Source organism: Eptesicus fuscus, chromosome 6, assembly GCF_027574615.1.
Source record: "Eptesicus fuscus isolate TK198812 chromosome 6, DD_ASM_mEF_20220401, whole genome shotgun sequence".
NCBI lineage: Eukaryota > Metazoa > Chordata > Mammalia > Chiroptera > Vespertilionidae > Eptesicus > Eptesicus fuscus.
The window spans coordinates 101,605,802-101,632,556 of NC_072478.1; the positions used below are offsets into that span (position 1 = coordinate 101,605,802).

General features: G+C 47.4%; 2 protein-coding genes across 2 annotated transcripts in view; one reads left to right on the forward strand and one right to left on the reverse strand.

Moving 5' to 3' along the window:
* DOCK2 (dedicator of cytokinesis 2) overlaps positions 1-26,755 on the forward strand; it is a 373,603-nt gene that overhangs the window by 181,909 nt on the left and 164,939 nt on the right. The gene's annotated exons all lie outside the window — the stretch shown is intronic.
* Positions 4,681-16,788, reverse strand: INSYN2B (inhibitory synaptic factor family member 2B). Its single transcript, XM_008147630.3, has 3 exons — positions 15,473-16,788; positions 14,268-14,342; positions 4,681-5,232 (listed from the first exon to the last, which is right to left on the reverse strand). The coding sequence occupies exons 1-3, from the start codon at positions 16,786-16,788 to the stop codon at positions 5,046-5,048; spliced, it is 1,578 nt and encodes a 525-aa protein (XP_008145852.1). The 3' UTR covers positions 4,681-5,045.

Below are 26,755 nucleotides of genomic sequence, written 5' to 3' on the forward strand. Positions count from 1 at the left end.
GGGAGGTTATAGGCAAACTAGAGGCCCAGTGCACGAAAATTGAGCATGGGTAGGGTCCCTAGGCCTGGCCAGCGATCAGGGCCGATGAGGTTCCTCGCTCCCCACCTCCCCACTTTTTCCTTCCCTTGCCACCTGCACGGTTCCACCCCCCTTCTCCCTGCCTCCCCGCCTCCTCCTTCCCTTGCTTCCTCAGCACCCTGCTGCCACCGCTGGTCACCCTCCATGTTCCATGTCGCTCCCTGGTGGTCAGCACACATCATAGTGAGCAATCCAACTCCCATTATCCCGGTTGAACTCGGGAGGGGACACTTTGCATATTAGCCTTTTATATATACATATGAGGGAAAAAGACATTCATCAAAGGATGATGCACATATAAGTACAAGGACAACTGAGCCAATGGCTTCGATAGAAGGTCCTTGGTGCCAGGTGACCGTGTAAGAGGGGCATTGGGTGTGGTGTGGGCAGTGGTGGTGGTAGCATGGAAGGCCTTGCTGGGAAGCTCACTCTGCTGGAACTTGGCGGGGAGGGTGGCATGGTGGGGATTGTCCCAGGCAGAAGGACAAGTGCACACAGATCCTCGAGGGAGTGTTGCATGCTAGGCCTGAGGAGCTCAAGGTGACTCAGTGTGACTGGAAAGCAGATAGCAAAGGCTCTCAAGTCTAGTGTCAGTGGTTCCTGAAGCTGCCCTGGGAGCTGGTGTCTGGTAGACTCTTATGTGTTCCACCCACCAACCACATTGCTTCCAACACTCACTTCCCCACGTGATTGCTGCGAGTCCTGGGACCAGTCAACTGGCCTCACTTAATCGCCAGAAGCTTGAAATGGCAGGGTCCCAACACCCACGGTACCTTTCACCTCCAGGACATCCGATTCCTCAGAGTGCTGTGCTGGGCTGATCTGCCTGCATCTCCTGGATCACTGAGGACTTTGTTAAGTAATGTTCATTGCCATGGTTTCTGGTCTTTCTCAGGCGGAAGAGTTCATTCCCTGATCACCACCACTATTTGCCTGGAGAAAATCTTAAGCCTGTTTCTGAAAACCCACTGCAGCCCCATGAAGCCATCTTCCATCCTCTCTCTCAATGTACTTCAATCAGCAAATGAGTGAATACACACTTATTGAGCACTGGTTGTGGGCCCTCCATTGTGCTCAGGGCTTTCACCTACTTAGTTTTCAGACACCCTTGTAAGGCAAGGATTATGTTCAGTTTTATAGGAATCAGAGGCTGACTGAGGACTGAGGTTAACTTTCCCAAGGTCACCTGGCAAAAAGAAGGTAGCAAAATATCAAACCCATGTGTCAAGACTTCTGACTCTATGTCCAGTCCCCCACCCCACAAATTGGTAAATAAGCTGGTTTTAGATGGTTTGGGGGTGGGGTGGGGGAGATTTAATAACATGATGGGAAAGGTTTTTTTCTTTTCAATTCTCTCGAACATCCCGATCAATCAAGTAGAAAACGTTTGGTGTCCAAGTGGCTTTAGCGCATGTTGAAGGTTTGCTAACTCCCTTAACAAAGAGAGCTGGTCTCAGGCTTAGCACTTTCAGCACTCAACAGTCTCTAATAAGAATTTAATAAAATTATTTTTATTTCATCTTCTATATTTGGAACACAATTGGGTTTCCTTGTGGTGGTGTTATAAAGTTGCCTTTTAAGGAAGAAAATTATAGGAAAAATAAAGAAGAATATTGAATAAATTATAGGCCTGGTATATGGGTATAATAATGATAAAAACATGAATGTGTGTTCATCCAAATGAGCTGGGAACTGTTCTGTTCATTCACTCTGCCTCCCTTGCTCCCAGGACACGTGGCGCGTCACCATTATGGTCCTAAATTCTCAATCTGTTCTTTGTTTTCTTGGAAAACATATAGAAGAGATTGTAATGAAAACTATCCCTATCATTAGGACCATTGAGGTATCATCCTTCTTTTTAAAAAAATATATTTTTATTGATTTCAGAGATGAAGGGAGAGGGAGATAGAGAGAGAAACATCAATGATAAGAGAGAATCATTGATTGGCTGCCTCCTGCACACCCCACGCCAGGGACCAAGCCCACAACCTGGGCATGTGCCCTGACCGGCAATCTAACCATGACTTTCTGGTTCATAGATTGATGCTCAGCCACTGAGCCATGCCGCCTGAGCAGGGATCACCCTTCTTAAGTTTAAATCAACCCAAGCTAGTAATGGAGTCTTAAAACCTAAGAAAAAATATGTAAGTTTATTGCAAAAGATAATATCCCATTTAAAACAGTTTAGAAATTTACAAAAACTTACATTATACATTGTTTTTAAGAAGGGGCTCTACAGATGAGCTGGTATTAAGTTCCAAGTATAGCGAGTACACATTTTTTTTTTAACTACAGAGAAAGCAGCTACATAAACTCCAGCAACCTAAGTTGATGTATCAGTCTTTTCCCCTTCAATTTTATAAAAGTAATTTTGGCTAAATTAATCTCTCTCTGTAAAACCATACAACCTCAAGTACAGCATTTTTGCAGATTATCGTGGTAGATGTTACATAATATTTTACAAAGAGGTGATTTTCACATGAGTAGATGGGTATAGAGTTTTGGTCTATGTATATGTGTGGGTGTGTTTTTTTAAACAGAGATGATCATTTTTATTAGCAGGAAGGTGTTTTACTGAATCCCTTTCCCTCATAATGATTTTAAATGTTCAATTTCCAGAAGAGACCTCCTTCCCAGTTTCAGGTTGGTGGCCCCAGCAATGCTGTGTTGTGCTTTGGTATAGATTCATTGCAATCTCATTTGGTTGTATTTTTAGAAACGTCAACATTTCCTACCCCAATTTCATTTTTCAGTTGAGGGTTTATCTGGTATCTCCAACTCAACCTAAGTATATAAAAACGTGCGCTTTTTAATTACCCAAGGGTTGGGTTCTACTCTGAGAGAATGACCTTAAACACCTCTTCGTCATTCTGGGCTAAGTTTGGCAAATAAGCCACCTCAGCTCTGGGTCATTCTGCTCATTTGATGTTGGACCATGCACAGAGCTTATAAAGTGGGTCGAGTAGGTGTTTATATCTCCATTTGAGAATGAACAAACAGGCCCTGAAATTTTAAGCCATTTGTTAAAGGATAGTGGACTAGGCTATTCTGTTGCCTGGGTCTCTTAATTCCCGAAACAGGATTATATTCATGCTGCCCAAGATTATAAATTAACTTGAAAATTAGTGTAAGCAAAGCGAATTAAGATGGAAGCTCTACTACAGGGTAAAATTACATAAGAGATCCCACATGATTTTGCTTTATTGGATTATCCTCGATGCTGTTCTTTTCCATTGTTGGGGCCAACTGAGAGTTGATTGTGTGGATACAGGAAGATCTGTGGCTTTCAGCCAGTGATAGCATATCTTATTGAAATGTGGCTTCCTCCGTACGACAAGTGTATTCATCTTAATTCCCACTTAACGTTATGGATGCTGGTCTCACTTTGTGGGTTTAAACATTACTCTAGAAACAGAACAAGAACATCTTGAATGACATTCCAAGACTTAAATAGTGCAAGCTGTGGTTCCTTGCCAAATTTCCCTCTCACTCTCACTGAAAGAGCTTGCACACTGCAGCACTGTGGCAGGAGCAGGTGCAACTGTCGGAGTGGTTTGCTCAATTCGTCTCAATTTGCAGTGGGGGTACGTTCATCCCATGTTCACACAGGATGCTATACTCCGCAGACTCTTAACTCAGACACCTGATCTTGAGCAAAGGGGGGTATGACATGCCTTCTTCATTGAATGCCATGTTGAGCTTTAGGATCCCTTTTCTAAGCAGCATCCATCCGAGCACAGTCTGGTAGAGAATTTAATGAGAACTCACCCTCATCCCCCAAAGTATGTAGCAATTACTTAATTATATTATGTTAGTAGTTTGTTCAGCCATGCAAGTTTGACTGGACCCACATGTATAGGGGTCTTGTCAAAAGAATGAGCCAGACTTTAAAAGAATTCAGACTTTGGGAAGGAGAGGTCTTTAATACTAAAGTGGAAAAAAATATATATCCCTCATCCTGCTGCTTATTCAATCAGGTGATCATGGCCTGGTCACCAGGAAAGGAGATTATGTAGATTACTATATTTAAGAACCTATCTACAAAGCTATTGCAGGGATGAATGGGTAAGAACCAGTGTTGTGTTTTACCTTAGTCTTATTTATGTTACTGGTCAGATGAAACAGACAGGTTGCTGGATCTCATGATCTTAAATGTTGCAGGGAAATCAACTGTGGAATCTTAAAGTTCAAACCAGATCCCACCTATTTTCCAGGTGGTCTCATGCCCTAGGCTGAGAAGCATGGTGGCTTAAGGTGGGCCCTGGAGCTACAACTGCAGGATAGCCACACCAAGTTCCTTGTCCCCCTACAGTGACCTTATTCTGCCACAGACTGGAAGGCCCCCGCAGCATGAGATGACAAGTTCTTAATTTGGGGCCAAGGGGCTATTTTAAAATGAAAATGACCCAGCCCACCAGGCACTCTTACATTTTTGCCCTGAACATTTCTGTCATGCTATGTACGCCAACATCTTAGAAAACGACCAGTGTACGTAACTGATCTTTCCTGGTGTATCAGTTTCTAACTGTACTCTAACTTCCTGCTCTACATAACCTTTCTTTTTCTTTCTTTCTTTTATTATTTTTTTTATTTTTTCGGATGACAAACCAAGGATGAGAAGGAAGTGCTTAGCATCATAGAGGTGTTGGAGAGTCGATGGGGGCTTTGTTCAGGGTGGGAACCTAGACTCGCAAACCAGGATTGTGGCCTAGTTGTGTGTGATGGGGAACTAGGCAAGTGGTCACTCTAGGGTCCGTGAAGCCCTCAGCAAACAGTGGCACTCACTCAGGTGAGGCTGGCGGTCAGGGGTCCCGCAGCGGCTACACCAGCCCTGGAGTCTTTCCGGTTTCGCGGGTTGAGTGGCTCTCAGTCTGGGGCCTTTGCTAAGAAGTAGAGAAGACCTGAGGGCAGTGGTCCCCATCTCAGGGAGGTTTTGGGGGAGGGCAGAGGGCATGGTCCCAACAAGCTCAGATCCACCAGAAGCATTTCTTCTTCACCTTCTTGGTTTTCCGCCTTAAGTCCTGTTTCTCAGGAACAGGGGGTTCTGCTGTGGACTTTGGTGGGGGACATGGCTCCTCAACCGGCTCTGCTTCCTCCAGACTCTGTAGAACTTCATGGAACCTGCCTTCCTGCTGCCGAAAATCATATTCTACACTGAAAAACACAGGACAAGGAAGGACAGTAAATTCAAGTCAGCACATATGAATTTAGCATCACCAAGGGCCCAACTGATATGGAAGAGCATGGACTTTGACATCTAGTCCCAGATGCTTAGGTACCTACTGGCTATATGACCTTGGAAAAATTGTGCCATCTCTCCATCCATCCACCCATCCACTCATCCATCCACCCATCCACCCATCCATCCATCCACTCATCCATCTATCACCCATCCATCCAACCATCTATCCAGCTCATGGCTCAACACTGTGCTCAGTTATGGGACACAACAAGACAGACAGACAGACATGGACACTGCTCTTGTGGATCTTACTTCTCAGTGTGTGAGACAGATGGTTAAACTAACAATTGCTTTTAAAATATGCCTTGTATTTATCTCAACTATGCCTACTTTCCAGCTCTTTATCCATATACTTCTACCAAATGATAGAAGCATCCACAAAAAACCAGCTTTCTTTTTCTCCTTATATGTGACATTTCTCTGACTTCTTAATTTGAATAAACAATGACAACAACAAACCACCTGAGTTTGTCAAGACTCACAGCAGTGTCCTAATACCAATTGGAAAAAAAGAACGCTGTGGGTGAATTGAGAATGTGCACAGAATTGGCAGGCCCGGGGAGAGAAGATTCAGGAGGCAGAATGAAACTGTCTCATCATCGCGATTTAAAGTGCAGCCCAACACAGAGGCTAGAGCAAGGGCTTTGAGTGGAACACTCCCGAGTTTGAACCAAGGATATACCACTCACCAGCTAGGTGACCTTGGACAACTTGCTTCTCTTTCAGAGACTCAGTGGAAAGTGGGGGTTATAAAGCTCTCTCACTGGATAGTTGCACAGATGGGACACAATGACAGGTGAAATGTCTTCACGTAGGATATGGTCTCTGCCCACTCCACTCTTCACTAAGTCTTTTGTCTTCCTATCTTATGGGCTGAATGTCTCTTCACTCATACCTGCTCTTCAGTAATTGTATATCTTGCTGGCATTATCACTCTTCACCCCTCCCCTCCATGTACATTCAGGAAAGAATACATTCTATGTTTCTATGGAAACACCACAGGATTGCCTTATAATCATTAGGACTTAGAGCTCTCCCCCCACCTCTCTTGCAATTGCCCCCACTGATTTTGACAATTGGAAGGAGATTGAAAGTAACTTTCTTTTCAAGGCCAGGCAAAAAGCAGAGCATAGCGAAGTGTGTGAACTTAGGAAAGAAATTGATTGTTTTTTTAGGACAAAGCAATTTATTAACATAAAGGGAAATTGTCACTTTCCTTCTTATTCTTGACAAACTATTCTTTAGTTTGGAGGAATGTATAGGGTCTCATCTCTTTTCATCTTGAAGCTGGATGGAGGGAAGGAGATACCCTTCACCTTCCTTTTTAGCCAACTCACACCATATTCAGCGACCTCCTGATAAGAGGAATGAATTGTCTACTTGGTGAGAAGTCAAGGAGAGGGTTGTTTGTAGATTCTAGGGAATGCCGTCTGCCTTGGGTTTGGTATCAAGGTGAACACCAGTAACTTTTTAAACCTTGCTTCCCCTTCTCTTTTTCTCTTAATCTCCCTCTTAGCCCATCCATACCATCTTCTGCCACCCATATTCTGTAAGGATGAAGAGGAGTGCCGAGGGCTTAGTTTGCAGAGCTCTGGCTCACAGTGGGGCCAAGAAATTGTTACAGTACATAATTCAGGCCTGCATCCATTGAGGTCATGTGGAGCAGCCAAGGTCAGGGCAGTTGGTCCTCTGAGGAATATCTGACACCGGGTTCAGGCTACCCCAGTCACTGTCTAAGGAGCCCTGCCCATGTGATCTGTCTGGGTGTGGTACTGCATTCTTTTAGAAAGTGAGCTGTCAGCCAGGAATGGGAGAGAGCTTTCAGGTGTCCCTCTGGAGAGCATCTCACCAGTCCAGCTCACACATCAATGCCTCAGCCATCAGGCCAGGTGAAAAGCACAGGGATGTTTTTCTAGGAAATTGGAAGCAGTGGGAAACCTAAGTCATGGATTGTTTGGAAGAAGAAATAGTGAGAAGCAAAAAGTAGATGGATACATTAGTACAAGAGCAAACAACAGAGCCTGGGTCTGGATGCAGCAGCTTGGCTGGACAAATCAAAGTTAGGTAGGCCAACAAGAAATACACTTTTATACAGAAACAGGTGAATTAATAGAAACCCCTTACTTCTGAGTAGCACTTTCAAATTGCAAACCTGTCAGATCTGTGTTTTCATTTTATCCTCATGATAGCCCAGGAAAATGGGAAAATTGTTGTCCCCATTTAATTGACAAATGAGTTGGCATGGAGAAGTCACACTGTAAGTTATGAACAGAATATAAGCCTGGTTTCCAGACTCTTAGTCCTTGTTCTTCCTAAAGAGCAATGGGATGTTTTAGCCCAGCGCCTGGCTACTACCAGGGACTTAATCTAAGAAGAAATAACAGAAGAGTAGCTGGACCATGTTAGGTGAGGACGCATTACAATTCCAACTAATAATAATGAAGAGAAGAAGATGGAGGAGGGGGAAGAGGGAAGGTGAGAGGAAAAGGAGAAGGAAAAGAGAATGAGGAGGAAAAGGAGGAGGTGGAGGAAGAAGAGGAGGACTGTCATTCGTGCAGTGAAATCTATATTGTAGACTCTGCACTGCAAGGTTAGTAATGCCCACATGCCTCATGTAATTCTCATGGCCCCCTTAGATGGATACTATCTTTGTTCCATAAATGAGGAAACGGAGGCAAGGGCAGGTTACGGCCACACACTAGTAAACGACAGAGCGAGGATTTGAACCAAGATGGTCTAACTCTGAAGCTGGTGCGCTAAAACAGACTGGACTGAGATCCTGGCCATCAAATGTGTGTGTGGTGGGGGTGCCGAGGTGGTGGTGACCAAGGCCTGGTACATGACCGCCCTGTCCCCTGTGGAACCAGCTCACCCTGCAATGGTGTTTCCAGATTGCAGGGCAGTGCTGGTGGGAAGCTGTGTACCCAGAGAAGATGGGCACCCCCTTAGCAGGCAGCAAACTCAAATAATATGTGGGCTCAGCCGTCGTCTTTGTCTTTGGTGTGGTAGGCTGCTGAGGTCTGCAGGGGGCCCTCTGCCCTTCTTTCTCAGCAAAGGGGCCTGGTCTTTTATTAAAGAGAAAGGGACAAACCCCTGCCACAAACCACACTCCAAGCAGGTTGGCTGAGAAACTAATGGTCCACGACACCTCCCTGAAGATGGAGCATCCTCCAGGTCCCTCTCTACCTCCTCCCTCTGCGAGGGTTTCTGTGGCTCCTTGCTCACAGAGCCCCGTGACCACAGACATAGGGACCTCCTACAGGTTTCTTCTCTAAAGAATGAGCTGGCGGCCTCAGTGAGCTCAGCGAGGGCAGTTTGGTTCCTCTCTCCTTGGATAATCAAGTCACTTTTCTTTGGGGAAGGATCCCAGCCTTGGCACGTAGGCGCTTGTTGAGTTAGTTTGTCTCACCGCCTCCCCTCACCCTCCCGCCCCCGCTCCTGAAACTTTCTCCTAATGACCAGTTTGCTTGTTATTTATAGGGTGTAATTTTAAGCTTCACAACTTGCAGCCATTTCAGGTTGGCAAGGGCACCCCTCCCCCTAGGGCATGCGTCTGCTGACAAGTCCTCAGGGAGTCACAGGTTCTCCTCCGGGTACTTGAACATGAGCTGCAAGAATCATCATGCTGATGGCTCTGGGTTCTGTGGCTCTGGGACAAGGAGGTCTTCCCGTTAAGCCCTCAGCAAGGACAGGCCCGCTCAGAGAACATGAACACATATATTCACTGATTATGCCAGGTCCCAGGTAAGAGGGGAAGGGACAGGAAAATCTCCCGAAAGGAGGGCCTGTTTCAGCCCCAGCTCTGTTGGATCTTGGACAAGTCACAGAACCTCTCTGAGTCTCCATTTCCTCATCTGTAAAATGGGAATAATAACCATACTCGTACATCAGGGTTGTTGGGAGTGTGAGATGAGATGCTGTGTGTACAGTGTTTAGCAAACTGCCTGGCTCAGTGCCTGGTAGGACAAGTGGTAATGATTGTTACATTTACTTGACAGAGAAATAAAGATTAGGTCATTCTGTGGTCAACCGTGGCCTCTGTGCCAGCAGCCATCCGTTTGTTATTCCTGGGAAATTCTCAGCTTGCTTGATTTTTATATTTATGGCATGTTTCAGCCTCTTTAGCTATTAATGCATTAAAATAGGTTTCATTTTTTATTGCAGATAAATTGCTGATGCTGTAAATCCTTTTCCCCTTATACTCTGGGGAGAAGAAGGAAGGGATAACATGCTGCTGAGAGAAACAGGAACCAGAGGCAAATAGCTTGGGGATCAACCAGTTGGGGCTCGGAGAAATTTCCACATGTACCTCAGACTTTATGCCTGTTCCTTAAAGAGACGGCTTGAGCTATGTCTGGCGGTGGTTATGTAGGGAGGCTGGTTGGTATTGCTATGATGTGCAAGGTCCAGCCTTTGAAGTGAATGCTGCTCAGTCCATGTTGAAATGTGCTGAGAGCCGCAGATGCGTCCGTGATTACTAGAAAGAACAGATAGGCTGTATGCTTTGTGGATGTTTTTCACTGGGACTTCCATTTTTTGGCCAAAAAGAGGACTGTGAGTGGAAGACCTGGCTCTTGCAATCACCGGGCTCCCTGCTGGGAGAGCAGCCTAAGCAGACCAAAGGAAAATACTAAATAATTGAAGTGGAAAGTTGGTTGCTAAACCCACAGGCCTGGGTGCATATTACATTTCTAGTGAAATACCTTGTTCTCAGGTTAGCTAATAAATAGCTGTAAGTGGCAAGCAAGGCCAAGACCCAGTGTCCAAAACACTTAACCATAGAAAGGAACTAACGGAAGGCTCCCAAGCACTACCAACCAGGTGACCCCCGGGGACTCGTGGAGCTCTTTGGAAGGTGGCGGCCAGGGTTTTCTCTGGCGGGCACACAGTTAGAAGGCTTAGGCCTGTGCTCCAGAGAGACTCCTTGTGATAAGTTCTGAATATCAAAGCTGGTGAATCTGAGATGCCTTTGAGATAGTTGCTATGTCCCTGTAGTTAGGGGGGAGAGAGAGAGAGAACATGCTGATGAAAGAGGTAGGAGAAGACGGTAGTGTCATAAGACATCAACTTAAAATCCATGAGTACAGCCCTGGCCAGTTTTGCTCAGTGGTTAGAACATCAGCCCACAGACTGAAGGGTCCGCGTTTGATTCCCAGTCAAGGGCATGTACCTCGGTTGCAGGCCACATCCTGGCCCACGTCAGGGCAAGTGCCAGAGGTGACAATCCATCTCACATTGATGTTTCTTTCTCTTTCTCCCCTCTCCCTCCTTCCACTCTCTCTAAAAATCTATGGAGAACATAGCCTCTGGTGAGGATTAACAAATAAGTAAGTAGATAATAAAATTAAATTAATAAATAATTCATGAGTACAGTTGAAACCATGAAAAGAAGCTGAGGATGAGAGTAGGACACAGCCTGTCCAGCTAGACCCCCATACAAACAACAGCTCTTCTGTTTCTCTCTAGCACCTTTCAACCTCTCCCTTCACCCATTAAAAAGGCTAAGTTTGCAGCATGCTCTTTATTTCCATTTCCCAAGTAACATGTTTGGATGGTAGATGAAATTTTTTTTCTGAGAAAGACTTCCTAGTCTCTTCCCTTAAAACATTTGATGCATTTTACAACTTAAACCAAGAAGGTTTTTTTCCTGGGGGCTATGTCCAGAATATAAATGCATGATTGGTATAGTCAAAGTCCTCCAAAGAGGCTCAGCAATGATTGTCAGAGTGAACTTGAAGATGAAGTGCAGGGAGATGTGGCTGGAGGAGCAGGGGGTGGAGTGGGGGAAGGAGGAGGGGTGTGGCTTGGGGAAACTCGTGCTTTTGAGAAGAAGAAGGGGAGCTGATTCCTCCGAGCTCCATTTCTCAAACTTCAATCATTCGTTCACTATCTTCATGGTTTTTGTGAAACTATTGACTTAATGCTTTTCTTCCTTAAATCAATTTTCTATTTAAACTTCAAAACATGTATATAAAATAGTTGATACCACTTTTGAAAATGGAGACATGCATCATTTACAATGAATATTTAGGGGGACTTGTTTTAGAAGTTAAAAGCTTCAATAAAATTTTTTTAAATGATTACATTCTGGCTAGATACTGTTGCTTGCCTATGGCTATGAGCCTGAGACCTACTCTGTCTGGGCAAAGAAGCATGATCAATAAGCGTAGGAAAGCTTTTGAAGATATTCTAGCACCAACTTCGACGTTTCCCTCTTGGTCATCACAAGGGTGGAAGTAAACTTGGAAAGAGAACAGCCTTCTCACTTGGTAACCCAGTGTTATTTTATCTTAGCGCCATAGGTGGCCTTCGCCCAACCCATTGAGAAACTTGTCCTAGAATCAATGCTAAGGATCGGTGAGGAGTGTGACTGGAGACTAAATAGCCTGGAACCAGCTTGAGGCATAGAACCGATTTCTGCCCCCTCCCCTTGGAGCCGGTGGGAGTCAAAACTCAAAGGAGTGCATTCTCCCTGGTGTAAGAAATCACCTGACAGCCATGCGTGGAGGCCTTAGGCATCCTTGTGGTGCTGTGCTTCTTGGTGAGGTGGGATCTAAGGAAGTGGTCTGTGGTAAGAAGAAAGCCAAGGAGTCTTGTGGGGAGGGGGGCAAAAGGCTCCTCTTGGAGCAGAGACTGAGTTAGACAGAACCAATGACATGTCTTGATGGGAGCAAGTAGCATTAGCCAAGGCCTTCGGCGATGGGGCCACTTGAGAAACCTCCTGTGCTGCTAACTTAGCAGCAACATCTCCAGGGAGACAGACCTGGCAGGCAACGCGTCCTGAGCCCGTGTGCTTTATGTACAGTGACGGGCACTGGGCCCATCCGCCGTCAGGAGAGGGACCACAGCTGAACAAGGCCCGAGGATGAGCACTGCACATCACTTATTCATTAGATGTAAGATCTGACTTTACAGGACACAACACAGGGTTTGCAGTCGTTTGAAATGTTTTAAAAAAATGACAACTCTCATCTTCTCACTGTTACTATGATGGGGATGTTTGATCTCTTTGCTTTCATCAAATTAATTGCCTGTTCCTTCGCAATGGTTTAGATACAAGGGTACGGATACTGTCTGCGAGGACAGACTGGCTCTGAATGGTGATGAGGAGTGGATATACACAGTGGCTGCTCCTCTTGGAAAACTGGGAAGGGACGTATACATGAAGGTTTACTAACCTTTCCAGGAGTGTAAATTAATTTAGACTGTTTGCTGGGGATGTTTGAAGTAGCTACAGGAAAATGCAAACATTCTCAGACTTGTGGGAAGGTCATAGTGTAACCAAATATTGCCACTTTTAATTGAGCACAGAACACCCGAATGTCAGGACTGAAAGGGACCAGAGGGAGCATCTAATTAAAGGCCCTCATTGTTCAGATGAGGTAACTCAGGGGTCAGAAATGATCTGCCCACAGCCAGGCCATGAAGCTCACAGTAGCCTGGGCAACAGTCACTTGTCCTTTTCATTTACATAAGCTAAATAAAAAGTCATCTTAAGGTAATAGAAAATACATCATCTGGCTGAGGAAGAAAAGAGACTATGCAAAATTTGAATGGAGATTAGTTAAACATAATTATTGTTTATGATGAATAGATTTTTTTTTGTCCTGCCTAGCTGTCTAGACATTTAATAATTTTTGTCTTCCTAGAGCTTAGAAAATTTGCTTAAGATAGATGTGTAAAAAAGAAGGGAGCAAAAAGGTGACAATGGATGAGCCTGCCTACTTATTATTTACAATGTCCCCTGCCTTTTGGGGGAGTGTTTGCAGGGGATCTTTCGCATGGAGGTAAAGGGCATTTTCTGTGCCCGCTCCTAAAGATTCTGCCATTTGGTGAAAATATGTAGTTCTGAGGCTCCTAGGTGAAAGGCATTGACATTTCGATGAAAGAAATGCCCAAGGCCCTGCCTAAGTGTAGGGGCCTTCTGACCTCCAGGCCTCCCATCCCTTATTGGGACAAAATCTCGGGATTCTGCTGGAGAGAATGAGAAGAATTTAGAAGAAGACACAGGCAACCCAGTTGGGCTGCCCTTTTCATCCGAGAGAAACGTAATAGAGAAAGCAAAACCATACACTTTTGTCAGAATTAGATGCCATCAACTGAAATGACTGCTTTTGACTGCATTTCCACCAGGCCACTGAAATGGGCTTCCCGCTCAGGGGGCATTGATCTTTCTAGTAATAACGATAATAAGGCCTTGGATTGCTACAGAGCTCTGCAGTCACAAAGGCACTCACATATATTACCCCATTTGCTCCTTGTGGCAACTCTGTACAGGGATAATGGTCCCCACCCTATGGATGAGGAAACTGAGCCCCAGACTTGGGGGTTTGGACTGTTCTCACTATTATATGATGCTTTCCTTCTATTACTTATAAAAACCCACTTTATTGCAGCAGTCTTTCCCCTGCTGGAAGGAAATGATGCACTTAGAAATGCAAAGTGCCGAGCATGTCTTTTGATGGATAGTGAGTGCTTGGCCTGCTAGCTGCTGTTGAGGAAGAAGCATTGAGGTGCAATAATCAGGACCACAGGGTTTGGGGTCAGAAAGGTCTGGACTTGAGTCCTGAGCCTGAGCCCTTCTCTGAAAATGCTGTATGTGAGCCGGGTCACGGGGCTTAACTTCCCCAAGGACATGAATGCCTACCTCATCAGGTAAAAGTTTGAAATGAGATGCCAGTGTGCACGCAGAGTGTTCAGTAAGTGAAGGATCATTATCAAAAGGATGTGCTCAGAGGCCTTACTGTAAGAAAGCAAAGCCATGCCTACTTTAGAACCAGATGTTAACATCTCACAGTTAAACACCTTGATATTTAAGTCTCGGGTATTGAAAGGCCTCCCGTCTTTGCCTCTCTCTTGACTTTCTGCCTCTAAGAGAGTTTACGAGAAGGTTCTGTGGACCCGTAGCTTCCGCGCTCCACAGCCGGCCTCCGCTGTGGCCAGGTACCTGTATATGATGCACGCCGTGTTCTGGCAGGTACTGCAATTGTTGAGATCTTGGCCGGTTCGATAAAAGTTGCGCCTGCAAGATAGAGCATTTGCGGGATAAATCTATGGGCGAAAGTCCCAGGGGGTGCACGCAGCCTACTGACTCCTTCCCGCAGTGTGGCACTGCCCCTCCCAGGAGAGCCGTGCCCTGAATCCGCGTGACCATTACAAATACACGAGGAGCCATGATCATGGGACCTCGTGTTTCTAGAGGGTTTATACACGTTTATGCACTTTCAAATCTGCGGGTTTCCTCACGCTGACAACAATCCTGGGGATGAGCCTGCTATTCTTCACCCCTCGTGACAGAAGGGACACCGAGGGACTTCGCAAATGAGGGAGGGGGGGAGGTTGTTAAAACTCCTAACCCCTTAGTCCCGTGTGTGTTTCTCTGGGCCACCTCAGTGCTGTTCTCTCACAAGGCAATGCTGACTCTGCTGCCTAGCAGCAAATGTCACTTAATTCCCTCAGCTCTCTCCTTCCCTTGTGTGGATGAGCGTCACCATTCCTCCCTCTCAGTCTTTAGGGAGCGCATTTTCGAGGGACGAACACGTCACACCTAAATAAGTAACTGCCTCCCCTGCCCAGGCTGGTGTGAGTCACCCAGGAAAGCACCGTGTGGCTTGTTCTCTCTGCAGAATTGTGATCTCATTGCAGTTTCTACCGCCTTGGTCAGCGATGGCCTGGCCCACGCCCTGAGACTGGTCAGTGGAGGGCAAGGTCAACAGTAAGCTTGGTGGCCACCTCGCGTCCTTTGTGACAAACACACAAATAACCAAAATCCTTTGCAAATGCAGCGACTTGCTTCGAGGCTGGGTGGGGGCAGTGCCTGTGGGCTATCACTTCCCCCCACCATTTATCAACCGGACCCGCATCTTACAATCCTTTTAGGCCCTGCTGCTTCCTCGCCCCCTTGTCTCTAGTCTGTTGATATTTGGAAACAAAAACAAATAGCCATGGGAGTCCACCAAAGCCTAGAATTGAATGAAGCCCAGTTGGAATTAAGGGAGGCCATGGCTTAGGATTTGAGGAAACAACTGAAATGCAGACGTTTTTGGAGACATTTTACTGACGGAAACCAACGCTCTCTCTCTCTCTGTCTGCTCCTCTCCTGGCAAACGACTGGACACAGTAGTTTTTAATGTAAAGAGAAAATCACCTTACCCTTCTGTGAGAGCCCGAGCTTTCTCCAAGTCTTGAATTACATTCAGAAGGACTTTAATTTTCTCTTGGTTCGAGTGCAGGGACTCCTCCACGGACTGCAGCCTGCCCTGGAGGTCGCAGAGTTCGCCCCGGGCCAGGTGAATCTGGCTCATCTCCCTGTTGCTCTGAAGTTTGCTCTCCCTCCTTGGACGAGAGGACGGGAGGTGATCGTTCCCTGGACAGTTTCGAAACTCCAGGGTGTCCGACTGGGTGGGGTTCCTTGCTGTCCGCTCCTGACACGCAGGGCCAGCTTTGGATGGGTGGTTCGGTTTGAGTGACGGCAGGTCCTGGTGATTGCTGCTCGATGACGGACAGTCCGAAGCCCCTCCTGGATGGGCTGGCTGTCCGTGGGAGCCTGGCGAGGGGGAGCCGTGAGTCCGTGGAGGCGAGGGAGCACACGCTTCCTTTGACAGAGATGACAGTGGGCCAAAGTCTGGGTCCCCAGAGTTGTCTTTGGGCAAAAGCAATTCAGGTTTAAGTTTCCCTGTGCCTGGCATGGGGTTGGCACCGCTGGTGGCGTTCAAGCAGGAGGGGGGTCTTTCTGAATCCGACGGCAGCACTCTTCGCCCATCACCTGGACACAGGTCCACCAAGGGGTGGACGGAGTTGCTTATCTCTGCGGGCTCTCCAGCTGCCCAGGCCGGGCTGTGATAGATATCATCTGGGACCTGAATGGCAGCGGTTGCTCTCTCTGAGGCTCTCCCAGCTCCTGCTTCCAAGCATAGGCTAACCGGCCCGTTGCTCTGCACCTTGGGCATTCGAGGGAGAAACGGGTGCGACACCTGGACCCTGCGAGGCCCGTCCTCAAGGTGCTGCGCCAGCCGTAAGCAGGCGAGGTCAGAAGCCACCATGTCCTGTTCCGAGAGGTTGCCGTTGACCTGGATGGCACTTGGGAATGCTGTTGGCATTTCCACCAGGGACTTACTGGCTGTGAGTCTCTTCCTTTTGAAGATCGGGAAATGCTTCCTGAGACTGGGGGAGGTTTGGATCGCGATGTTCCGGAAGCCCCCTGCCTTCTGGGACCGGGGGAAGGAGAGCGAGTAGGCGGGGAGGGGATGGTGTCTGGGTGCTTGGGTCTTGCCCATCACGGCCGGGTCCTCGGTCGCGTGGACGTCCACCCCGGCCAGGCCAGGCGGAGGCTTACTGGTCCCATCTTCCTTGAACCGCACCTGCTGAGACTTGCTGCGGCGGTGGTGCGGCTGCTTGGCGAACGCCACCGACTCCAGGCTGTTCCGCTTCAGCAGCACCGGGCGCATTTTCGTATTTTGCTGGGCCATTGAGCCTCAGTTGGCAGGATCGGGACCGTACACGTGTCCTGGGCACATGTCCTTAGGTCGTGGGAGCAGCCTCCGGTGCTGGCATCTCAGACACAGAGACCTGCCAGCCGAGACGGAGCGGCCCTTTCCTCGGAGAGGAGCAGGCCGTGTGGGCCATCCCCAGCCCGTGGCTTCCGCTCGGGAGCTATCCGCAATGCTTCCCCTGCAGTTACAATATTATTTCATTGCAGCGATAATTGCCACTTAGATAAACAATGAGTTAGGCTAATTATTAAACATCCAATCTACCAAGAGAGCTGGTGGGCTGTTTATCAAGAGAGGCTGGCAGGCGGCTCCGATCCTGGGAAAAGCTTGCCGCCTTGAACAAAAAGACAACAAAAGTACCATTTAGGGGATAGCGCCAGACTCCCAACGTGTGAATTCCAAAGGAGACCTGCTACGTCTGGAACAGGCGGCTTCCTTTGCCGGAGCATCCGTTTCCAGTGTGAAACTACAGGACACTTAAACACATCTTCTTGCCAGGGCATGTACGCAGGCGGAGAAATCGGTGGCCTGGGGGTCGGCTTCTTTGATGCTCCATGATGCTCCTAAGGGAGCCGCCCCGTTTCTGTCAATCACAGATCCCACCCTCAGAGCCATTGTGTCTTTTCATGCTCTGCCCCTCTCCTGCAGCGGGGGACACGTATCTTCCTAAACAGCCTCACAAAACCCAGTGGGGTGTGACCAGGACAGGCGTGAGGCATCTGAGGCCATGCAGAGGGCAGCGTCCCTGTCGTGGTTCACACGTGGCTCAAGTTCATAGGTGGGCAAGTGATCCGTGGCTGTAGCCTCTGGGGATCTAAGCTGAGAAAGGCTGGCCCTTGGCCCCCGGCACTGGGGGTCTGAGGCTCGGCTGTCTTTGCCAGCGGGCAAGGAGAGTCTGAAAGGGAAGAGACGACAACTGAGAGTGCAGTTCCTGAGGACCTGGGATTCTCTCCAAATTCCATCCACCCAGTGGGGTGCTGCTGAGCGGAGGGTCTAGGAGCAAGTCAGTCACACTGTCCTGCCTTCTGTTACCCCGTCACCTTGTGGCTGCAGGGCCTCAGAGCTAAATGCCCATCTGCCTGATCATTTCCTCCTTCACTCCTGGGCATCGCCAGCCAACTCCTATTCATCCCCGAAGTCCCAGCTTAAATGTTACTTCCTCAGGGAGCCTTCCCAAGGACTCCTCCCTCATGTACACCTCCAGCGCTAGACCATTACACCTTCCCATCACATACTTCATAACACCAATTGCAGCCGTCCTTAAGTAATCATGTGTGTGTGTGTGTGTGTGTGTGTGTGTGTGTGTGTGTATCCATTTGATGTGCCTCTACCCCGTAAGCTCCAGGATGGCAGGGCCAGAGCCACCTTGGGTATTCCCAGCCCTCCTTTGGGCTCATTGTGGGTGCTTCATGGGCATGTGTTCATAGAGTGGATGGCTGGATGAAGGTCCTTTGGAAGCAAAGGAGAACCTGGGCACAGGGGTGCTAGGGTCCCCTGCCAGGGCAACAGGACAGTGAGTTCTCTCTGCTATGACTGTAGCGTTTACTTGGGGACAAGATCTTCCCTAATGTCTTCATTTTTTAAATTGCTTTCCAGGAGATAAATGTGCATAAAATTCTCTTTGGGAAGTGTGCCTTGTAACAATAACCGTTACCATTTATTGAACACTTATTTTTACCGTGCTGAGGGCTTTCCATGCATTAATCATAACAACTCATTTACTGAGAACTCACTAATGTGCCCGGAGCTGTTCTAAGCTGGAACTCATTCATTCCCTACTCTTAACCTCTACACTCCATTGCCTTTTCATTATTGCATTATCTCAGTTAATCCTTACAACATAACCTTTCAGGTGTCAGGATTCTTATTGGACTGATGGGGAAGCTGAGGCTCAGAGAGAGTAAGTACTCAGTGAAGAAACTGAAATGTGAACCCAGATATCTGCGATTCCAAAGCTTGGGTTCTTAGCCGTGAGGTTCTGACTTTGTCCCCTTGGGATCTGCCCTGAGTGCAGACCGATGAGATCGGTGATTTGAGAAAGGAGAAGGCCCCTGCAGGCCTAGAGAGATGCAAGGGACTATCCCCTACATGGCAAAGTGAACCTATTCACTGCAAGTTCAAGGGATCACGCTGGGGTCAGACAAGTTGGAAGCATGCCTGGGTTGACCAAAGAGTTTTAAAAGAAAATGAGTGTCATAAAATAGTGCACATTCTGTCTATGGTTCTCGGCCTTAGAGTCTTCTTCTTTCTTCAGGGATTACTAGGTAATGACCAGGGCAATTTCAGCTTTCCCTGCTCCCGGCTCCCTTGAGAAGGACCAACTAAGCCAGCGTTGTGGGGCAGTGAGTGGCCGGGCCTGAAAGAGAACAGGATCCATCTATAGTGCAAATGACTTGTCAGCTTGTCCTGAGGCCCTGCTACTCCTCTTGTGCTGCAGAGCCTAGATATTTATTTGTCTACTTTTGTGGATTTATTTAGGTTATTGTCCTCCACCTTTTCCCTCTCTCTTTATGTTCATTAGTGTTTTTGTTCTGGTAAAGTTAACTCACTTCGACTACAGTGGTCTGAAGCTGGTTTTCATAAGCTAATGTTTAGTGAACATTGGTTATGTGCTAGGCATTGTGATAGCTGTTTTTCATTTACTTTCTTCTTTAATCCTTGTGACATTCATAGAGGCAGGTACTATCAGCAACTCTGTTTATAAATCGGGAAACTGAGGCACGGGAGGTTAAGTAACTTGCCCCAAGTCATTCACCTGGTAAGTGCCAGGGCTGACATTTGAACTCGAGGACTGACCGTGCACACAGGATCCTGACCACTGCACTTCCTGCCTCTTCCAGGACTGGGAAGGGACTTCTGGTGCAAGGCTGTCAGGTAGGGTTCAAAGTCCCTCCCACCTTTCCTTCTGAAAGTCAGCCATTATTCTGGTTTTAGCCCTGCTTTTTCTCCAGCAGTTTATGTACCCTTGAGATGTTTCCTTTTGAGCTTCAAAAACAGTTGGTTTTCTATTTTTAAAGATATTACATGTGCATTGCAAACATTCAAATAGTGAAGATTAACAAAAAAGGAAGAAAAAAAATCATCTGAAATCTCACCATCCATAAAGAGCCACTCTGTATGCATGCGATTCAGGTCACCAGGCATGCACATCGCACTCCCATGCAGACTCACGGGAAGCCTTTAAAAAAACTGAACAGCATGGGGAAAGTTTTATATTATGGCTAATAGATTCACACCCTCCTTTTAAGTGGGCGAACCAGACTCTGTTGTCTAGTTATACCATGGTTTTTTAAAATGGTATCCTTTTGTGGATATTAGGTTGTTTCTAAATATTTGATATTATGAATAATCCTGTAAGTAACATTATTTTTTTGGTGAACCTTGGAGTAAATTCCTAGAAGAAGAATTAGTGGGTTAAAGTACCCATACACTTTACATTTTGTTGATATTATCACTTTTCCTTCCAGAAAGTTCTAATGTATAACCCCACTATTACTGCATGAGACGCCTTTTTAGCAGAGCCTCTTTGTCACTGTGTTTGGTCAGTTTCTGATGACTTTTTTTTCATCATTGCCGATAAAATGGGAGAACAATTTCTTATTATGCAATTTATTTAAAATTTGGCATTTTCCCATATAGGTATTGGTTTTACACTACCTCTGGTATGCATAAAGAATGAAAAGTTAAACGTGATCATTTGAACAATTAAGCGAATATGGAAACTCTTGTGTCTTAGACATAACCTAGGAAGCATAGTAAATATAATATAAAATTTTTCACTTAAAAAGTTTCATATTTATATTCCAATTCTTCTGCCCCACTGCCCTCCAGGACCTTTGCACGGATGTGTTCTGGGGAGTACACCTGGCTAAAGGGAATAGCCTTTTATAGGCCTCAGGTCTCACAGGCTCCCAGCTCACCACTAATTGATAGGGGGTTCCCTGGGCCTTGGTGGTTAGGGCTTAATTAACATCCTGGCCAGGGTCCAGAATCGCTCCCCGGAGGTGGTTGTGGCAGCCCGTTGCACACCCCGTGTCTGGGAGTTATTGCTGATCTTTTTATTGTTATTGCTGTGACATTTTATTCTCTCCTCCCTTGATTGTTGACTTACTGAACATCAGCGACTGTTTATGGTCCAACCATGAACTATGCGTGTTCCATGTTGCATGGTTCTCATGAAATCGTGTCCATTCGGTAGCTACAGAAACATTTAGCACTATTATTGTAGGGCTTAAACTTTGGACTTTCTCTGGAAAAGACTCCCAGCTCTCTGCTGTGACTTTTAGGCTCTATCTACAGTGAAAGACTGAGCACATAGGCGTTAGCCTATGGTTGACTTGACTAGCATCTTCCACTTCCTGACTGTTGACCTGGAACAAGTGCCGTGGCCTTTGTAAAACCACACAGAGTTGTTGTGAGGATTAAATCAGATCATGTACATAACATGGTCGGCATGGTCCATGTTAGCTCGTCAGATAGAACTAATGGATAGAACCCAACAGGGACCATGAGATACTCATGAGTATCTTGCTCCTTGCACTTTCCCTCTGGAGAGTAAACTGGGAGTAAATTTTCAGGATGCAGTGCACAAAGATGGCATTCCCAGGAATCCTGCCCTCGCCCTGCCATGTCCATACTTCATGTACCACATTGGCATTGGGCTTAGCTCCCTGTACAGTGATTGACCTTCAGCCTCCTCAACTAGGCTGCAAGATCCTGAGGGCAGACACTGGTCACAGTCCACTCTGAACCCCTGGCCCTTACACCCAGCTTGATACAGAGCCTGTGTTAAGTGAATTCTGGTCGAAGGAATGAATATAATCCAGTATTACCTATTTGCCTTAGCTTCTCTAGCATGGAATAGTTGCATAGTTGGCATGGAATAAATATTTGTGTAACTAATTATTAAACAACAAATTAATTCACTTCCAACTTGCTTTCTCTTTCAAAGATAGACAATCACTAGGTCTCTAGGATGAAGGAAATATGTCTGTCATTTAGTTATTATGCTAGCTCTGTCCATGACTCAGTGAGTTTGGTGAAACCATATTGAGAAGCTGCTATGACCTGGGCACTGTGACAAACATAGTGGAGATTACAGAAATGAATAAGACCTGAGTACTACTGCAGCACTAAGAAGGGGCCTTGAAGAGCCACCTCAAATAGAACCAGTATCTGGGAGGTGGTGCATAATGCTGTACAGAGTAGGGGATGATGTGGATGGAGGAAGCTACATGATTCATCTCATGTATTCAGATCCGGCTTCAAGCATCAGTGGCACTTACATTTTAAATGGGATTTACGCTTTAGCCTTTACTTCAGGAGTCAGCAATTTTTTTCTCTAAAGGGCCAGATAGTAAATATTTTCAGCTTTTCTGGCCTTACAGTCTCTGTCACAACTATTCAACTCTGTGTGTGGCAAGAACGCAGCCACAGACAATATGACAACAAATGGCTGTGACTGTATTCTAATAAAACTTCATCTGTAAAACAGGCATCAGGCCAGATCTGGCCTGGGGGGTTGGGGACAGGCATAGCTCGCCAACCCCTGCTTTGGGCAATGGTTTTTGAGCAGGAGAAACCTGATGAGGTTTTTGTTTTTCAGGGAAAGCTCTATTTGCTGACACCTTGCTATCTCCTTTCTCTTTCTGTACTTCAAGTCAGTAATAATAACCCTGCCTATTTATATCACACTTTACAATGTACGAAGCATTTTCAAATTCCTTGTAATCTTTACTAAGGAAGCTGGGAAGCTTTACCTCAGTTTTAAAGAAGCGGAATCAGCTGCAGAAGAGTTAGGTGGCCTGTCCTGAGTCACAGAGGTGGGACTGGAACCCAAACCCCGGTGCCAGCCTCAGGACTCCACTGGAGACCCCGAGTTTTCCACTTCATTTGACCCATCAGATGTCTCCCCAGCATTTAGCCAGGCAGATGTCTAACCATTGAATGTGTTGCTCATGTTTCCCCAGCTAGAGGATGCGTTCTTCTCTCTCTCTCTCTCTCTCTCTCTCTCTCTCTCTCTCTCTCTCTCTTTGAGGCTGCATTCTTAAAGGGTAGGAATATGTCTTATACTTTTATATCTTCCACAATATAAGTTTGTAGGAGGCACCATAAAAATAACTACGGATCGCTTACTCCTGGGTCTTGTGGTTCTTCACACCAAAGTTCCCTTCACTTCCACCTGTATCCAGCTGCTTGGTGGTCAGATGTTGGCGAGTATCACTGCATACCCATCTGAAATCAGAGTTCATGTCTGTGGTCCAAGACTTTGTCTTTTCAATTTGAAAGTTGCCTCGGCAGCTTTCTCAATAAGGAGCAGAGGGGCTGATAAAATGGTGGTGGTGGGGGGGTCTGTGTGAATCTGCATTTTCCCCCAAATGGTCAAGAAGCCCAAGGGAACTGGCTCTCTTTTTGCCTCCTGGAATTATTAAGCGTAGGTTGACTTAGGGGCAGAATTAGGCACCAAACGATAATCAAAACTCATATATTTGGAGCCTAGAAAGGTACAGTGCTCATGAAATCTTCTCAGTTTTAAACATGCCATGTTTCTCCTTTTCTCAGTTTCTGCTATTTGTACCCAAGTCTCCATCATCTCTCATCTGTGCCACCAAAAGCGAGGTCTCCAGTTTTGTCTGCTTTCCCATGCTCCCTCCACATGGCAGCCAGAGTGATCTTTATAAAATGTAATCAGAGCATGCCAGGCCCCTCTCTGAAACCCTCCGAAGGCACTCCATTGTATTTAGATTAAAACCCAAAGTCTTGACAAAATCTGTAAGACCCTGTGTCACCTGGCCTTGCCCGCCACCAACCTCCCCCCCTCGCCCCCAATCTCATCTCTTGCCACTTTCCCCTTCCTTTCTCTGACCTGGTCCCCGACCCTGGACACGCCCCATTCATTCTCGTCATCTGTCCTCCTTGCTGGCTGCTCCTTTTGTCTGGACTGCTCTTCCCCTTTCCAAGGCTGGTCTCCTCACCCAGGAAGCCTCAGCTCCAAGGATGCCGTCTCCAGGAGGCCCTCCCCAGCCTCCTCTCCCTCCCATGGCCCTCTGTCCTATTAGCTTGTTGGTTTATTTATTGATTGGCTGTCGCTGTCCCATTTATTGAGGAACCTCAGTAAGCATTTGTTGAAAGAATGAGTGAATGAATTCTTATAGTTAGTGTCTTCAAGGAGTCATACAACCTTAGAAATAGAACAGAGAACTTCAAAACTTTACACCTTGGGGGACGTCCCATTCAGCGGATTTCAGTTCTCCTTTAGCAATGGGATCTTATTTCTAAATCCAAGCTTGATCCCAATCCCAATATCTGAGACAGAATAAAGCCGAGCTGTTCTAGAAAACACAGGAAGCAGTACACGCCTGGTCACTCTGAGCCACACGCTGGAACCCCAGGGCTCCCAGCAAGCTCGGTTTGAAAGCCACTGAGACAAGCCCTCTCATTCTACAGACGGGGAAGCGGAGGCTCTGAGCTCTCCTCTACCTACAACGTTCTCCAGAACAGGGACGCTGTCTCATATCCCTGCCCCCAGCACGGTCCTGGCAGGAGCTCAGGGAACGTTGCTGAACTCTCAGGCAACCCACTGAGTTTGCAGGCAGTAGTGGAAAACACTGCTGTGGTGCAGGCCTCTGTCCTCCAGGGCAGCGGTGATGGTGGAGGGACCACGGCCTCCACCTGGTTCAGGGACAGGAGCCTCCTTTTGAGCCAGACCTCATGGAGAGACTGGCTTCCTGCGCCCGGAGGCCTCACGTGCATGGCAGGCCACCAACACTACTTCCTTTCTTCCTCCCACTCTAGCCCTCTGATTACATTCGTCAAAAACCCAGGGAGGATATTATTCCTCAACCTCCTCTTCATTCGCAATCTCATTCTTCTCCTCTTCCTTTTATTAAAAAATCATAAAATGTTTCAGGCATGGAAATCAGCAGAGAGGAGAGTGTGGTAAACATAATAAGCACTGAACACACGGCCTAGCTTCAGAGCGGAGCTGCTATAAATCCCCCTGAAGCCTTCGCCCTCGGCTCTCCCTCCCCTCTCTCCTCTATTTCCCGCTCCCGTCTCCCCCCTCTCCCCCTCCTTCTCCCCCTCCTTCTCCCCCTGTCCTGTTTTCTCCTACACTTTGCCTCCTCCTGATTCTGTTCTCCACCTCCTCCTCAGCTCTTCACCCTGCCGCCTCCCTTGTGCCGTGTTGTCACACCCCTGCCTCCACATCCTCGTCCCCTTCTCCCTTTCTTTTCTTCCTCTCGGCCCCCTCTCTTGCCTTCTCCTTCTCTCCGTGTCTTTAGAAAGTGCTTCTGGGTCAGTGATTCATGCCTTTAGCTGTTCAGTGTCAAGATGGGAACTCAGTCTCTCTTGGATTTGCCTCTCCTACAAACCTCAGGGACTTGCCCTGCAGGGACAGTTCTCTGGGTCACACGTTCCGGGCCAGAGGCACTGGATGCTCCTGTCGCTACTTCTGAAAGGTCACCTCCAGCCTGCTCCCTCCCGGGCTGACCAGCTGGCCCCGCCTTTTCTCCTGGAGGAGGAGCTCTGTGTTGTACTCGGCTCTGAATTCTTTCCAGAAGGCTTTTCCGGTGTCTCTCACTGCATTCCTACCCACTACATCACTAGGGACATTTTCTTACCGTTTTTTAGGTTATGCTCCTTAGACTTTTAACGAATCTGATTTCCTCTTCCCGGGGTCAGACGCTAGGGGAGCTGCCTGCTCAGACATGGAAAAGAGCCTTTTGGAATTGACATCAAAGGAATAACGGTGTGTCGGATGGCAGTGGGGACACAGCAGTGATTGTCTCCCCCCCCCCCCAACCGGCTCAAGTCAGAAAAGCCAGCAAGAAGCTCGGCAGGTGGGGATTTGCACGGCTGGACACGGGTGCTCTAGCGGGGCGCTGAGCTGGCCCAGGACTCTGTGAGGCTCCTTTTCAACATCAAGGTGATGACACTTCCCGTCTCAACATGGGGAGGACCCAGTTGCAGTGGAAGAAGGCGGGGAACTCCATCTGAGCACCCTCTTCTTTGGTTTTGGGGCACCTGGGATCTCTGTTTCCCCTCTTAATTAGTCGGAGTTTGCACTTGGTAACATCATCCTGCTGCCGAAGCTGTTAAGAATAAAATTGGAAAATCTTCCCACTCTGAGAAATCTATGCTCCTGTGTAATCCAATCAGACACATTGGGTTGATTAAAATACTAGAACTTATACTCAAAAGAAAAATGACTCCCGGGACCCTCTGCTCTTTAAAAGCACTGCCAAGGCCTCCGAAGCGTCTCAGACTCACCGGCCCATGTTGGCCTCACACCAAGTCCACCAGGACCAGGCTTTATGGCTCCCATGTTGCAGATGAGGAAACCGTAGGGGGGTGGAGAGAGATTTGCCCAAGATGAGCGTGGTCTGGCAGGACCAAAAGGACCTCAAAAGTTTATTAGATTAGGAGCTTCCATGGGGCCTGGAGGGAGGCCAGTGCCGATCAGCGGTGCCTGGGGTGAGGGCCAGCAGAAGCGCCCACAGCGACGCACACATCACACCCGCCAGGGACAACTGTCAAGCCCTGGACTCCGCAGTGCTCCATCCACCTCGGTGCCGCACAGCATTGGCAGGCAGCTGCAGTGAAGGCTCCCCGCTTCTGGATCCCTGCCTACACTGCAGACTTTTCACAAGGAGCAGAGCAGGGGGGGAAGATGATGGTCTGATCTAATCACAGGTGCACTGAGAACTCAGGTGCAGCCAGCAGTTTGCAGGGGCACAGGACTCCAGTGCTATTAATGAGCCCATCCCTCATTTCTCGGACCAGCAAATGGTGTGCCCAGCCAGTATCATGTGTGGCACATAGTAGGTGCTCAATAAACAGGGGTTGCCTCTGTTCTGTTTTTACCATGATTACCACTATGCATTGGGCCCCGGGTCACACAGAGACAGGGCAACATCCCAGGATTTGAAAGTCCCTACAGGGG